Source organism: Somniosus microcephalus, chromosome 5 (genome assembly GCF_052327205.1).
Source record: "Somniosus microcephalus isolate GS21.2 chromosome 5, FLI_Smic_1.0, whole genome shotgun sequence".
In the NCBI taxonomy this organism is placed as follows: domain Eukaryota; kingdom Metazoa; phylum Chordata; class Chondrichthyes; order Squaliformes; family Somniosidae; genus Somniosus; species Somniosus microcephalus.
Window position 1 is genome coordinate 197,398,109 of NC_140991.1, and position 15,533 is coordinate 197,413,641.

At 40.5% G+C, this 15,533-nt stretch overlaps 1 protein-coding gene across 4 annotated transcripts in view; it reads right to left on the reverse strand.

Moving 5' to 3' along the window:
• Positions 1-15,533, reverse strand: part of top2b (DNA topoisomerase II beta) — a 214,841-nt gene that overhangs the window by 87,274 nt on the left and 112,034 nt on the right. For all 4 annotated transcript variants that reach the window (XM_085988535.1, XM_085988534.1, XM_085988533.1 and 1 more), the window contains 6 exons: positions 12,590-12,738; positions 11,893-12,124; positions 10,479-10,613; positions 9,582-9,782; positions 9,290-9,485; positions 8,085-8,176 (listed from right to left, as the gene is read on the reverse strand). In XM_085988535.1, the coding sequence (XP_085844661.1) occupies positions 8,085-8,176; positions 9,290-9,485; positions 9,582-9,782; positions 10,479-10,613; positions 11,893-12,124; positions 12,590-12,738 (1,005 nt within the window). The remainder of the gene's footprint in view (positions 1-8,084; positions 8,177-9,289; positions 9,486-9,581; positions 9,783-10,478; positions 10,614-11,892; positions 12,125-12,589; positions 12,739-15,533) is intronic.

Genomic DNA, 15,533 nt, shown 5'->3' on the forward strand with positions numbered 1-15,533 from the left:
TGTAGTTCGACTTGCCCCTGCACCTTTCAGCTCAAAAATATTTTCCCCACAAAGTTGCTGAAAGTGCCAGCCGATAAAAAGCTGATAACTGCACAGAGAGACAGAAACAGGACACCTGGAACCTGAGTGAACAGGGCAACCAACAAGTTATCTCCTTAACCAATCAAATTTAAGGATTGGGAAATAAACAGCAGAAAGACTCAGAAGGATGAATTCAATGTCAAATCAGGTACAGAAAGAGAAATAGAGGGGGGAAAAGAAAGATTGGATTGAGAGAGTGGGGAAAAAAGACAAAGGACACGAAAGAAAGAAAATTTAAATTTGACATTTTCAGAACTTCATGGAAAAATTAAAAACCTGAAGGAATAAGACTCCACACTTGTAATAGTTAATTTTCAGTGCCAGAGGTTGATTGGCAATCACATCGTTAAGGGTACTTGCGCTTCTAATTACTAGCCCTAAATATCTGTGGCGGGTTTAGTTCGTATCTACCGCGCAAATACAGCAACTTCACGACATTCAATGCATGTCAATGGCGAGGCAGACAGCAAAATGCCATTTTCGCAAATCTAACGGCAGAGCAGCGCAACTCGCATGCAACTTTTGGATAATCGCATTTAACTGCGCACCTGCCCCTCACCTGAAGGAGGCAGAGAATGTAAGTAAGATGATTTCTTTATAGCGCCTAGAGCTGAGGTCGCAATGCAGAACAACTTTCCAAAGTACTTAGCTAATATAAATACATCTCTAATTTAAATACATCACAAGAGTGCCAATCTGTGATCAAATTGAGGACAGTTTTGTACTTGTGACCAATAAGAACTGAATTGAGATGGTCCAAACTCCCCATGTACACAATTCAAGTCAAACAGAAATTTTAGATTGTGGTTGATTGCCTCGACTACAAACCAATGGTGATCGATAGGGTGGACAGCACTGTTCCCTCTAAGGTGCGTGGCTGCACGCATGCATTGATCCCGGAGCTCACATGCACTTCAATTGAAAAGCCGCAGAGAGAACTGGACAGCAGCTGGAGCAGGGGAGGGGCCCAATACACAATGGCCCCGGAAATCCAGACACAGTCGTTTGCGAGTCTTGCAACCTCAGACCAGATCCCAATTGCAGCTCTTGAAGAGTGTGTTCCGATGGTTGATGGATTGCTGTGTAACGTTGGGATGGGTTTGGTTTTCTCCCTTGAACTTTGACCTTTCAGCTGGACAATCCCCCATGCTGTGATTATTTACCTTTGCAGCCTTCTGTGCCTGCGCAGTATCCAGTTGGGCCACGCATTCTTCAGCTCTGTGCGGAGGTCAGGGGATCTGTTGGTAGCTTTGGGGGGGGGGGGGGGGGGGGGGGGGGGGAAAAATCGAGGATTGAAAGGGGAGGGAGAGGTGCACCGAGAGACGAGGGGAGAGAGAGACACACACACGGGGGAAGAGAGCGAAAGAGATGGGGGTAGAGAGAGAGAGAGAAAAAAAAGGGGAGAAAGAGACAGCGAAAGATGGAGAGAAGGGGCGGGGGAGGGTCCAGACGAGTGTAGTTCGTTACCAGGGACTGACCAGCGGCCACACTTTGGAACAACACAGGTGTAGGCACAGCATGTGTACAATGGCCGCTGGAAGGAGGCTAAAGCAAACAAGTTTTAGGCCCGCAGTGAAACAAAAATGAGAATTTTTCAGAAAATTGTTTAAAGCCGGAAACATAGAAACATAGAAGATAGGAGCAGGAGTAGGCCATTCGGCCCTTTGAGCCTGCTCCGCCATTCAACGAGATCATGGCTGATCATCCAAACCCTAGCACCCAGTCCCTACACCGACAGCCATCCCACCCAAGCCCTATCCCTGTAACCCCGTAACCCCACGTATTTAATCCCCCCTAACACTAAGGGTCAATTTTTATCATGGCCAATCAACCTAACCCGCACATCTTTGGACTGTGGAAGGAAACCGGAGCACCCGGAGGAAACCCACGCAAACACGGGGAGAATGTGCAAACTCCACACAGACAGTCACCCGAGGCCGGATTTGAACCCGGGTCCCTGGCGCTGTGAGGCAACAGTGCTAACCACTATGCCACCGTGCTGCCCGGGAAAGTGATGTTGAATGTCTCTCGGCAAGTTCCAGTTAAATTTTGTCAGGTGTTGTCCCCTTTTTGAAAGAGTTTAACATTATTTAAATAATGTTATGAGAGGGGAAAAGGTTTGTGCCCCCGTTTGTACCTCAGTCTGTGAGAGACGGAGGGAACAGCAGCAGAAACAGTGGAAACAACTTCTCCAAAACTGATCCCAACTCATCGCCAAGGCTCGGGATAGATAGCCTTCTTAGAAAGTTTAACCACTTTATTTACTTTCTTATTTGAGCTCCTTTTAGAATTGGAATTTATTTTATTATTTGTTGTACGTTTAATGACAGCGTTGAAGAGGGAAAGAGAATCTTGGAGCAACTTCATCTGTCAAAGCTGCAACGAGACTTGAAAGAATTTAAAGATTTTTAATGACCTTTTCACAAAAAAAAGTGTTAAAAACACTTCTTTCCCCCCAAGTTTCAAATATGAAACAGAAACAAAAATCAATTTTCCCCTCATCTAAACAAGTTTCAACCAGGTCTTGAAGTCCAAACGCTTTTAAAGAGAGTCTGAAATCCTTAACAATTGTAAAATTGAAATTTCTCAATATCTGATTTTGAACGATCGACGGAAGTGAGTAGTTTTACACAAACATCCAACCATGCTGATGAGGAGGGGGAGGGTAGGGGAAGATTTGTAGGAGTTACATAATGGGCCATATTTTGCACTAAAACCCAGAACTTACGATCTGTCAAGAATCATCTTGACAGATCACACACATCCCCGGGAAAAGGGCATCTGCGGGTGGAGAGTTGGGCTATTTGGCCAACTTCTGCCCAACAAATGCCCGTGAAATTCTTACACCTGCTTTTACTAGCATAAGACATTTAAAGGACATAAAAAAGTTTTTTTCCATTCATTTAAACAGAACATGAAAAATAAGGTGTTTATTTTTAGATCATTTAAAATGAGTAAATTACTTTTTCAAAAAATTAAATTTTTGTTTAAAATATTTAATTAAATGCAATTTTGATTAATTTTAAATGTGATTTTTTTAAACATTTATTTTAAGTGTACGAGCATTTTTGGGGGTATTTCCTTTCATACTTCTGGAGGTTCCGTACATACGGAATTTCCGTAAGTATGAATGGGAATTCCCTATTCTATCATTGGTTGGGCCGGCCCACGTGATCCCAGGGGCACTTGCAAATTGCCTGCACCCTGGGATACGTGGGCCTCTACGCAGGCCTACGCATAGAGGCCCAAGAGAGCAAGTGTCCGAGCCTCCGGGACCATCAGGTAGGTTCATGGATTAAGAACATAAGAAATAGGAGCAGGAGTAGGCCATACGGCCCCTTGGGCCTGCTCCGCCATTCAATAGGATCATGGCTGATCTGAATCTAGACTCACGTCCACTTCCCTGCCCTCTCCCCGTAACCCCGAATTCCCTTATCTGCTAGGAACACGTCTATCTCCATTTTAAATTTATTTAATGTTGCAGCTTCCACAGCTCTCTGGGGTAGCAAATTCCATAGATTTACTACCCTCTGAGTGAAGAAGTTTCTCCTCATCTCAGTTTTGAAAGGGCAGCCCCTTATTCTAAGATTATGCCCCCTAGTTCTAGTCTCACCCATCAGTGGAAACATCCTCACCGCATCCACCCGATCAAGCCCCCTCACAATCTTATATGTTTCGTTAAGATCGCCTCTCATTCTTCTGAACTCCAATGAGTAGAGTCCCAACCTACTCAACCTTTCCTCATACGTCAACCCCCTCATCTCTGGAATCAACCAAGTGAACCTTCTCTGAACCGCCTCGAGAGCAAGTATATCTTTTCTTAAATATGGAAACCAAAACTGCACGCAGTATTCCAGGTGTGGCCTCACCAATACCCTGTATAACTGCAGCAAGACTTCCCTGTTTTTATACTCCATCCCCCTTGCAATAAAAGCCAAGATTCCATTGGCCTTCCTGATCACCTGCTGCACCTGCATACTAACTTTTTGTGTTTCATGCACCAGGACCCCCAGATCCCTTTGTACTGTAGCACTTTGCAGTTTCTCTCCATTTAGATAATAACTTGCTCTTTGATTTTTTCTGCCAAAGTGCATAACCTCACACTTTCTAACATTATATTGCATCTGCCAAATCTCTGCCCACTGACTTAGCCTGTCTATGTCCTTTTGCAGGTTTTTTATGTCCTCCTCACTCACTGCTTTCCCTCCCATCTTTGGATCGTCGGCAAACTTGGATATGTTGCACTCGGTCCCTTCCTCCAAATCGTTAATACAGATTGTAAAGAGTTGGGGTCCCAGCACTGACCCCTGCGGAACACCACTAGTTACTGATTGCCAGCCCGAGAACGAACCATTTATCCCAACTCTTTGTTTTCTGTTAGATAGCCAATCTTCCACCCATGCCAGTATATTACCCCCAATCCCGTGATTTTTTATCTTGATCAGTAATCTTGTGTGGAACCTTGTCAAATGCCTTTTGGAAGTCCAAATACACTACATCCACTGGTTCCCCTTTATCCACCCTGTATGTTACATCCTCAAAGAATTCGAGCAAATTTGTCAAACATGACTTCCCCTTCATAAAACCATGCTGACTCTGTCCTATTAAATTATGTTTATCCAAATGCTCTGTTACTGTTTCCTTAATAATGGACTCCAACATTTTGCCAACCACAGATGTTAGGCTAACTGGTCTATAGTTTCCAGCTTTTTGTCTACTTCCCTTCTTAAATAAGGGTGTTACATTAGCAGTTTTCCAATCTGCCGGGACCTTTCCTGAGCCCAGGGAGTTCTGGAAAATGATCAGCAATGCATCCACAATCCCTACCGCCGCTTCTCTCAAGACCCTAGGATGTAGGCCATCAGGTCCGGGGGATTTATCTGCCTTAAGTCCCATTATTTTACTGAGTACCATCTCCTTAGTGATTTTAATTGTGTTTAGCTCCTCCCCCCCCATTGCCCCATTCTTTGCAGGTTGGAGGCATCTGCCCGCGGGAGGCCTCCGACTGCAATTTGAGATCCATTATTTTTTATTGACTTTTTAAAAAAATATTGGCCCAGAAATTCGGGTCTCCACGGGTGAGTACGCATGGGGTACTCACCCGTAAGCCCAATGGAAGTGCCGGTTTCCTGCATCCACTGCGCATGCGCGGGAAACCGGCACTTCCGTTCCCCTGAACTAAGGGGTTCAGAGGTCGAACGCGTGCGCAGGAGAGGCTGCGCCTGCGCATCGAACTTACTTTTTTTTTTGTTTTTTTTTTGCAGGTTTTCCCGGAAGGGTAAGGCTCCAGAAGTTAGACATTTAAAAAGCAGTCGCAAGGCCTGCTTTTTACAAGGCAAGTGGTGAATTAATTAAAATTAAAACATTTTTTCCACAGGTTTATTATTTTTAAATACTTTAAAGAAAGGTAAGTTTATTTTTAGCCCATTTAGAAAATAAAATTATTTTATTCAATAATTTAAATTATTGTTTAAAATAGTTATTTCATGTAATTTATAGTTTATTTAAAAAATGTGATTTAAAAAAAAATGTATTTGAAGGTTTAGTGATGTTTTGGGGCTTATAGTATTTATAAGTTTGACAGCCCTTCCTGTCAAACTTATGAAGCATTCCCTGTTCCGATTGGCCCACGTGATCCCAGGGGACGCATCGAACCAACTGCGCCCCTGGGATACGCAAGCACTGCGCGCCGGCAGTTGGAGCAGGCCCAGGATCGGAATTCCTTGGGGGCCCACAGCACAACGGCCGGCGCGCAAGGTAAGTGCAGGTCGGGGGCTTACACCCGCGGGAAGCCCCCGACCTGAATTTCTGGGCCATTAAGACGTTTAGAGAATCAAAAAAGGGGAAAAACAAACCATTTTATTTTGTCTGTTGTTCTATAGTCCTAACAAGTCCCAGAAATAATGTAAATATAGATTTCCTCTTAAACGCTTAGTGGAGTTTTAATAGAAACAAGAGTTATGTAATAATGTATAAAAATTGCAGGAAGCTACTTTAGAAGAAACCACAATTTGTTTATTGAGAAAGACAAAAAAATACTTCGATTAAACTGATAATGTACAATTCCGATTTGGTATAAATGTTTGAAATAGGAGATTAAAAATTGAGAGTACAATGAAGTTTGTTTCCCGCTATTTAATTGCGACGTACCTAAAATAATTCAACACTTTTCATGATAAGAGCAGGGATTAATACTGTGGAGAATGTTTGAGAGAAAAACATTACAAATGAAATTCGTAAATTAACATCTTTACGTCCAACATATTAGTAAACATTTCCAAGTCAGTCTGATTGATTCTCCGGTCAAGGAGTAAGTGCTGCATTTCTGACATGTTACATGAGGGGGATGCTGGTTCAACAAGACAACGTTTTTCATGGAAGTGATTGAAGTTGGAAATAGATACCCATTTTTGTTCAATTCTTTTTAATACTGTGAACTAAAGAACTACAGCACTTTATATTGTTGGTTGTTTGGTTGCATGGTGATTAATATTCTAATTACTTACGTGGATGTACAGCACGTCAGCACCATAGGAAAGCCACTGTGCAGCCATTGCTATAGTGACATGAGGGATGGACTAATACATTGAACTTTAAAATTAATACAAATTGCACGAATAGATATGCCTCTTTCAGCTCACCTTGGGCTTTTAGATTGTTTGTTGATGCATAACCGTGTAACTGAGTGACGTTTCTGAAATGTTAATGCATTATTATGCAATTCTGACAAGTAATTAAAAAAAAAGTTTGTACATGACAAACTAAGAGCTTTTAATTAGTTCTACCGAAAACAAACTTGCAGAATGGGCATGTTAAATGACAAATGAATTTCAATATAGATAAGTGTGAGGTGGTGTATTTTGGTAGGCGGAATAAGGAGGCTACCTACTCCTTGGAAAATAAGAGTCTAAATGGAGTAGAGGTGCAAAGGGATCTAGGGGTATAGATTCACAAATCATTAAAAGTAGCAATGCAGGTTAAAAAAAAGCACTGTGTTCATTTTTAGAGGAATAGAATTCAAAAGCAGAGAAGTTGTGTTAAACCTGTATAGAATCTTGTCTGATTGTCTCACGATGAGTTTGTGGCCCGCTCGGAACATTGGTGGACAGATGACAACTTTCCATGCCACTGCCATAACCAGCTGCTAAGAGGTGCACTAGAGCAGCTTTGATACAAAGTTCCCACCCTTTCCCTCTTATTCTTTCCCAAGTAAAGTGTCAGTGCTTACAAAGGGGCACAACCGAGATCACAAAACAAGTCTCCCTGGGCTTGGGTGCAGGGGTGAGACTAGGGAAGGAAAAGAAAAACTTTCTACTCCTGTTATCCTGCAACGACCAGTGTCTTAATCCAATGTGCTAAGTCATCGATTACTAATAAAACTTAGTATCTTAATAAAAGTGGCCATCATCATTTATTGAAAGTTGAATCATTCCATCTACCAATACCATGTTGACTTTTCACCAGTGAACACTGGATACTCCTGCAGATGTTAATCAAAATGAAATGCACCGCCCAAAACATTTAGCCTCTCAACTATTCCTTATTCATGTCAGTATCATGAGAAATTAATTTTGTAATTTCTCCATAAAATTACCATTTACCTTCCGTAAATCACGTTGAGGATATGAGTGCTTCTAAAAATTCTGCATTGCACTAAAGGAGCAATTATCTTATATTGTTAAGATACATTACTCTTTTTGCCACTAATTGATTTTATTTTCGTCCACACAATGTTTTGTCGTCAATGCCATTGAAAATTTGGCTGCTACAAAATGCTTGAAAGTTTTCTGGATGACTGGTGCTCCGAAGTTTCTCACTGTTCAATAACTGTGATTGGGAATCACAGTCATGGGCCTACTCAAACTATAGAAACTCCATCAACTAGTTCTATTTTTAAACACTAAAATTTGTTTAAAATGTAGTTTTAATATACAAATTAATGATTTACATTTGGTTTAAAGTAATAGCATATTTTTGAGGCTGCTTGGGAAGTAACATTTTACCTTCTCTTGTGCTTCTTTCCAGGCTTTGACTGGATCAGATTCATATCCCCGCTGGATGAGCATTTGGTAAAGGTCCCTCTTCGATTTATTCTCTAAAGAGAAATTATTTTTAAAAGTTCCATGTTTCAAAAAAAATTATACATGTATCAAATAAATTTGTGCAAATTCTCAGTTTTCTTTATGTCTGCGGTAAAGAAAACAATCCATCAGCTACAAGTAATATTGTTGTCGTCTTCTTAGGCAGTCCCTTAGAACCGAGGATGGCTTAAGTAATATTGTAATGCAAGAACGTAGGAAGCTTTGGAGACAAAATGTTACCATTTGTTTCCTTCAACAAAAAGCAAATCTTTAAATTTGAATACTAATAGACTATTCCAGGATAGCCTCTTGTACTACAACTAACAAAACCTGAAATACTCCCATTATATAATCTTACATAATTAGAATTTAGTTTTGACAGCGGAATTGATTCTTTTTTCCACATATTTCAGTTTGAAATGCAACAAAAAGATTAATGGGGTACCATTCTTCATATATACAGATTCAATAGTAGCCTTCAAAAGGGAATTGGATAAATACTTGGAGAAAAAATTGCAGGGATATGGGGAAAGAGCCTGGGAGTGGGACTAACTGGACTGCTCTTTGAAAGAGCCGCGCAGACTCGACGGTTTCCAAGAACTGTATAAACATTAGCTAGCGAGTGGGAATGTGTAACACTTAGAAACTAAAAGGGTTGATCAGCAATTTCGCAAGTTACGATTGAATGAGAATTGACAATCATAAATGAAAATATGACCATAATGATACATCTAGTAGCTGCAATGCTGAGCTCTGAACTGGAAGGCCCAAGTGAGAACCCTAGTTTTGCTCACATTTCGCTTTTTAACAGTAAGATTTTCAGGCCCATCTGCATCTAACCAGCATGGGGGGGTGGGTTTAAGAGAGGAGGAAGAGGGGAAAAAATAGGAAGCATCTCCTCCTTCACTGCTTTAGATGACTCATTAGGAGTTCTATACGAAAACAAGAGCACATATCCATAGGGCTTCTCTGGACAGATAGCATGGATTGGAATTTCATTCAGTTTTATTCAGCACTGTTTTACTTGCAAACAATTGCTCAACAGCATCTAATACAGCACAAAATTCCAATTACTAAAAAAGTTATATCATGGAACTTATGTTGTACGTTAATCCATCTATCCTTACCAATTGTAACCTTTCCCTGTATTTTCTCTAGAATGAACCGAGCTTGGTTGTTTAGTTTTGTAGACTCTGCTCCCAGCATTCCTGACAACCACTCTTTCCTCAGAGTGTAATAATGTGACCGCAGATCAAAGAACTCCTTCAAGATGTCTTGTACAGTTTCATACTTCTTCAAGCAACCCATGTGGTCAAATAGTACCTGCAATTATCATAAATGTTATTGCTGTTTGAACATTTTTTAAATACATCCAACATTTAATAATTTTACATATACATATATAAAAAAGGATACTACCATGGAGTTGCAAGTGAGAGTCGTTTGTAGTTTGAATACTTTGTGCAAGCCAGCAGCTTCTGCTTGTGCAAGTTTCTCCTCTGACATTTTTACCACAAATTTGACTGTACAATCAGTATGATACTCTTTGTAGTCATTTATCAAAGCTGCCGTCTTTTCTGTCCCATTGAGCATAGGCTCGAGAACTTGTTCTTTGTATGCCTGTAGGGAAAAAAAACCTTTATTCAATTCAACATAAGTATTTATCAGCACACTCGAGGAAAATATTTTTTTTTTTTTTTTTTTTTAAAAACAAGTTCCCAAGTATTGAGACATCCTAAAAGAAAATGCCTTTGACTAAAAGGGTCACACCTCATTCTTCCTTCAGAAACACAAGCAGATTTTAATCCATCTCTTTTTATAGGTTTTAAATACTTCATGGTTCAATACATTGCAGCACAGAAGCACTTACTGATAACCCCCATAACTGGCAATACATTTTAATACGAAATGTCCATCTTAAAATTCTCCATCCAGTAAAATAAGTAAGGGACTATAGTCACATCGAAACATTCCCTGACGAGCAATAATTGCTAACAGGTCCTAATTCTAACTTGGGGTTTTCTTGACTAATCACTGTTCAGGACTCTCTTCAGCCACAACGCTTAATTGAACAGGGATGGAGAAAGAAAGGAAACACAAAAGAAAAATGGAAAACAATTAAATCTTTAAATTAATAACCCCCTCACAAATGGTTTGATGCATTTGAGTACAATCCTTCTTTACGGAGAGCTGAGAAGTTGTTCTCATGGGAAATAAAATGGTCATGTATGTATCCATATTCTCCGGTGGTTATGGACTTCAACAATACCTGAATTACTACCATATTAAAACTTACTTTTAAATTGTATACGTTACCTGTGTCCAAGTCCGAACTGGAAGTTCTGTAATTTCTATTGTATTCCGATCCAAAACCAAGATCTCACCACTAACAACATATTGGTTTTGGCCCAGTTCATGAATTGTTCCTTTGAAGTTCTTGTAGCTTGGAAGCTAGAGAATCAAAGCAGAATAGTAAGAATATATATGAGAGATTAAACCCTAAGGGTAGTGGTTAGCCTTCTTTGTAATCTCACGGTGTAGAAAGCTATTTCTAAGTCAACAAGATCCAGCATGTTATACATCTTTTATAGTTAATTTATAAATGTTTCTATGAACAATATACTGATGCCGTGAAAAAGTGCATGGTCATATTTTCTAACAAATTAACAGTCCTGCTCAAACAATCCCATTGAAAGCCTCATTACAAACTTTTACATCTGCATTTAAATAGTTAGGAAGTTTATCTTCAGAGTTAAAAAGGGCAATTTCTCAATGATAAGAGAACAGTAAGTAGTAAAGAACAAACTGGCATTCATATTGTGCCTTTCACAACCTCAGGACATCCTAAAGCACTTCACAACCAATGAAGTACTTTTGAAGTGTTACCACTGTTATAATGTATGGAAACGAGGCAGCCAATTTTCACACAGTAAGGTCCCACAAACAGCAATGACATAAATGACCAGACAATCTGTTTTAGTGATGGTCACTGAGGAATAAATGTTTCCAGGACACAAGGAGAACCACCCTGCTCTTCTTTGAAAAGTACCATGGGATCTTTTACATCCATGCAAGAGGGTAGACAGGGCTTCGGTTTAATATCTCATCCAAATGACAGCACCACAGGCAGTGTCAGTCTAGATAATGTGCTCAAGTCTCTGGAGCTGGGCTTGAAATCATAACCTTCTGACTCAGATGAGTGTGCTGCCACTGAGTCAAGGCAGACATCCTGATTTCCAATAACAGAAAAGGGGGTACTACAACATCTGGCTTTAAGATAAAATGTCTCTTGGTTAAGCTTTTCACTTTAAGAAAAAGGTTGGCTAGGTTTCCAGAATGATGGTACTATACCATTGGTTCTCATCTTAAAACATTATGGGTCTGAAATTGGTCTGTACCAGTAGTGCAAAATGGAGCTATAGCAAATAGACAGCCCGTTTTACACCATACCCGATTTTCATTTCCATTAAAGTCAATTGAAAAGAAAATAGGGCACAGTGTAAAACAGGCTGCCAACTCATTACACGTCTATACTGACACAGACCAATTTCATCCCCTATATCTTACAAAAGGTCTCCTTCAGGTATCAGAAAATATGCTTTCTTGAACAAAATGATGTACTAGTCCAAAGTTATGTAAAACACACATAGTTTACATGTGTATAAAACACTCATTTGTGACAAAAAAATTAGTTTAAAAAAATGGCACTTATATATTTTCCATTATTTACCATAGGAAGGGGATCCAGGCCATCCAGCATCCGCCTGACATTGTTGACTAGCTCCCTGGTATCGTAATTAGGAATTCTACAAGCCCATCCTGTACCAATACCTTCAGCTCCATTAACGAGGACCATGGGAATTATGGGGCAGTACCACTCTGGCTCTACTCGCTGGTTGTCATCATAAAGAAACTTCAGTAAATTGTCATCCACTTGAGGGGAAAGCAAACGTGCCAATGAACTAAAAATAAATGCAACATGCTTAACCTCAAAATTAAGATACTTTAGTAAAGATTTAATATTCCTAAAAATTAGCCACTGTATTGTAAATTAACCACATATTGTCTGAAAAACAATGATTTGAAGAATTCAATAAATCACATTTCTACACAATTAGAGCAGCAGAAACATCTTAAAAGAACAATTATATATAATTTTGTCAAAGCAATGAACATAAGCTGGCTAGAAAGAAATGTAAACGGTAAAATTGACAAATACACAAGCAACACATTTGTAAATTGCAAAAACAAAAGACTGAGAATGCAATAATATTCTGGAACTACACAGCAGGTCTGTCAGTATTTAAGAGAAAAAACTAGTTAATGTTTCAATGGTTTTGGTGAAATGTATACACATGAAACATGAACCTATCTTTTACAAATCAGCTTTTAGGTACTTTTATTTCTAAACAGTGTTCTCAGCTTACCTTAACATAGTGAAAATATAACGAGGACTGGCAGCATCTTTGCCACCATGCAGTCTGGTACCAAACTGACCAATTGGCTGTAAGCAATTTACATTGTTACTTCCTACAAAGTTTTGAGCCAAATTTACAATAGTCATCATAAGTGCTTGCTGAAAAGAAAAAAAAAGTGAGTTACTTATATAATAGTAATAAATATGCAAGTAAATACTGTGTTGCAATTGAAACTTCATAGACAACAATCACAAGTATTTTATTTCAATTCTTTGATACATATTCTCTCTCTTCTGGAGATTGCCAGCACTGGGTTATGCTCCTAACTCGCACCAAGTGCCATTCATCCATCACCCCTGTGCTCGCTGACCTACATTGGCTCCCGGTCCGGCAACGTCTCAATTTTAAAATTCTCGTCCTTGTTTTCAAATATCTCTATGGCCTTGCCCTTCCCCATCTCTAACCTCTTCCAGCCCCACAAACCTGAGATATCTGCACCCCTCCAATTCTGGCCTCTTGTGAATCCCCGATTTTAAGCCACCATTAGCAGCCGTGCCTTCAGCTGCCTAGGTCCTAACCTCTGGAATTCGCTCCCTTAACTTCCCCACCTCTCTACCTCTCATTTTTCCTTTAAAACACACCACTTTGACCAAGCCTTTGGTTGTCTGTCCTAATAGCTCCTTATGTAGCTCGGTGTCAAATTCTGTTTGATAATACTCCTGTGAAGCGCCTTGGGACATTTTACTACGTTAAAGGTGCTATATAAATGCAAGTTGTTGTTGTTGTTGCGGCGGGGGGGGGGAAAGAGAGAGATGGAGAGAGAAAGAGAAATCAAATGGTACATTACAAAACTCCTAAAGGTGAGATTGTAACAGCACTGGCATCAGAGGTGCACCCCCCACCCACCGTGACTTCTTCCCACTCCCCATAAGGTAGCCCTGCCTCAGAGGCTTTTGTTAATTTTCTCCCCCAACTTCGATAAAAACATTCCACATTCTCAGTCAGATTCCATGTTTCAGAAAAATGTTTTGTCAGTCTTGTATTGTTCATTTTTAAATAAAGCTAGTTATTCTTCAACATTTTGGATTGTCGATAGAAAATTCAATAATTACTTTAAGCACTGCATTTTGCGGTCTTGTGTCTTTTCTCAGCAGATGGGCACTATAAATTTTTGCAATGCCTCATAGCTAAACACAATATGGCGAGATCTCTATTATTTTCAGTCTGCATCTGCACACAGTTAGAGTGCCTTCATCAACTCTATGCTTACTCAAGAGTTCATAAGAATGGATCTATTCCCCCTCAGGCACTTTTAACTGAACATATATTGATCATGGCAGCAACCTCCTCCTTCGATTTCAATGAAACCCATTAAATGATTCACAAAACCAAAAGCTTATCTGCTCAATCAAAACTATCACTTTTAAAGTCTGATGGGGAAATCCCTTCAACGCAGTTGGCATTGGCGTCTCTAATCCCAGCCTTCAGTCTTTACACAGCTTCAAACTCCGAGGTCCACCAGTGGACTCAAAGCTCAAGTTAACGCCAGTCCCATTTGGTACTGAACCAGAACCAGTGTTGGCACTGACTTCAGTCATCCACGCATCTTGCATTGGTGGAATGCCCTCAGTAGATTGGATTTGCTTTGCAGCTGCTGCTGGCAGGGATTCCCCACTCATTGCCTGCCAGCCTCAACATTGACCAGAACTACATAAAACAGTGACTACACTTCAAAAGTACTTAATCGGCTGTAAAGCGCTTTGGGGCACCCTGAGGCCGTGACAGGCACTATGTAAATGCAAGACTTTTTTTTAAATTTCTAAATACCAGTACCAGCAATAAAATATCTGGCACAGGTTGGAAGAGTTGATAAACACTCCATTTCCTTTTGGGACCCACCAGTGAGTTTTTTGTCAACGGTAATGTTCAGCTCTCAAACGGTTGCTTTGGAATTTTAGAGTGCTGACATCTATGTGCATCCCCTGCTCAATTCGAAAGTGCCAGAGTGTGAGGTGATGTGCCCTGTACTGTATCTGCATTGGGGGAAAGACATTATTGAAAATATGGCTCACAAAATTGCTCCCCAGCTGCTGCAGATCAGGGTTAGTGCCATTGTGACAGGCGCCTCTTCATTGTCAGTGACAATGACAACAGCTCATGTTAATATAGTGTCAAAAAAATCCCAAGGTGCTTCACAGTCAAAAAAATGGAAACCAAGCCAAAGAAGATTAGGTGAGATGACCAAGTGCTTTGCTAAATAGTTGGGTTTTAAGGAGGGTCTTAACAGAGGAGAGGCAGGTGAAGCAGAGGGGTTTAGGGGGGGAAATTCCAAAGTAGGATGCCTGTGCAGCTGAATGCACAGCCACCAATGGTGAAGTGGGATGCACAAGAGAAAGTCTTGCATTAGTTTTGGTACCTTTTCATAATCCCCATAGGGACATGAGATTGTGGTTCTCAACTTTGGGAACCTGGTCTGTCAACAAGACCCCACAGCCACACACGCTGGTCATCTGGCTTGATAGTGATGGAGGTTGGAGGAATATGCTGGGCCATAAGAACACAAGAAATAGGAGAAGTTGGCCATACTGCACCTTGCGCCTGTTCCGCCATTCAATATCGTGCCTGAGCCTTTACCTCAACTCCACTTTCCCGCCCTATCCTCGTATTGTGGTGAAATACAATTCTGCTCCTGCTGATGGTTCACAGTGCCTCATGAATGCCCAGATTGAGCTTCTAGATCAGTCCTTAATCTATCCCACTTGGTACAATGGTAGTGCCACACAACACGATGGAAGATTGTGAAGATGTGACTTGGTCTCCACAAGACATGTGCGGTGGTCACTCCCACCAATACCATCATGGACAGATGCATCTTCGACAGGTAGATTGTTAAATGAAGAGGTTAAGCTATTCCGTGGTGTTGGTTCTCTCACCACCTGCCACAAGCCCAGTC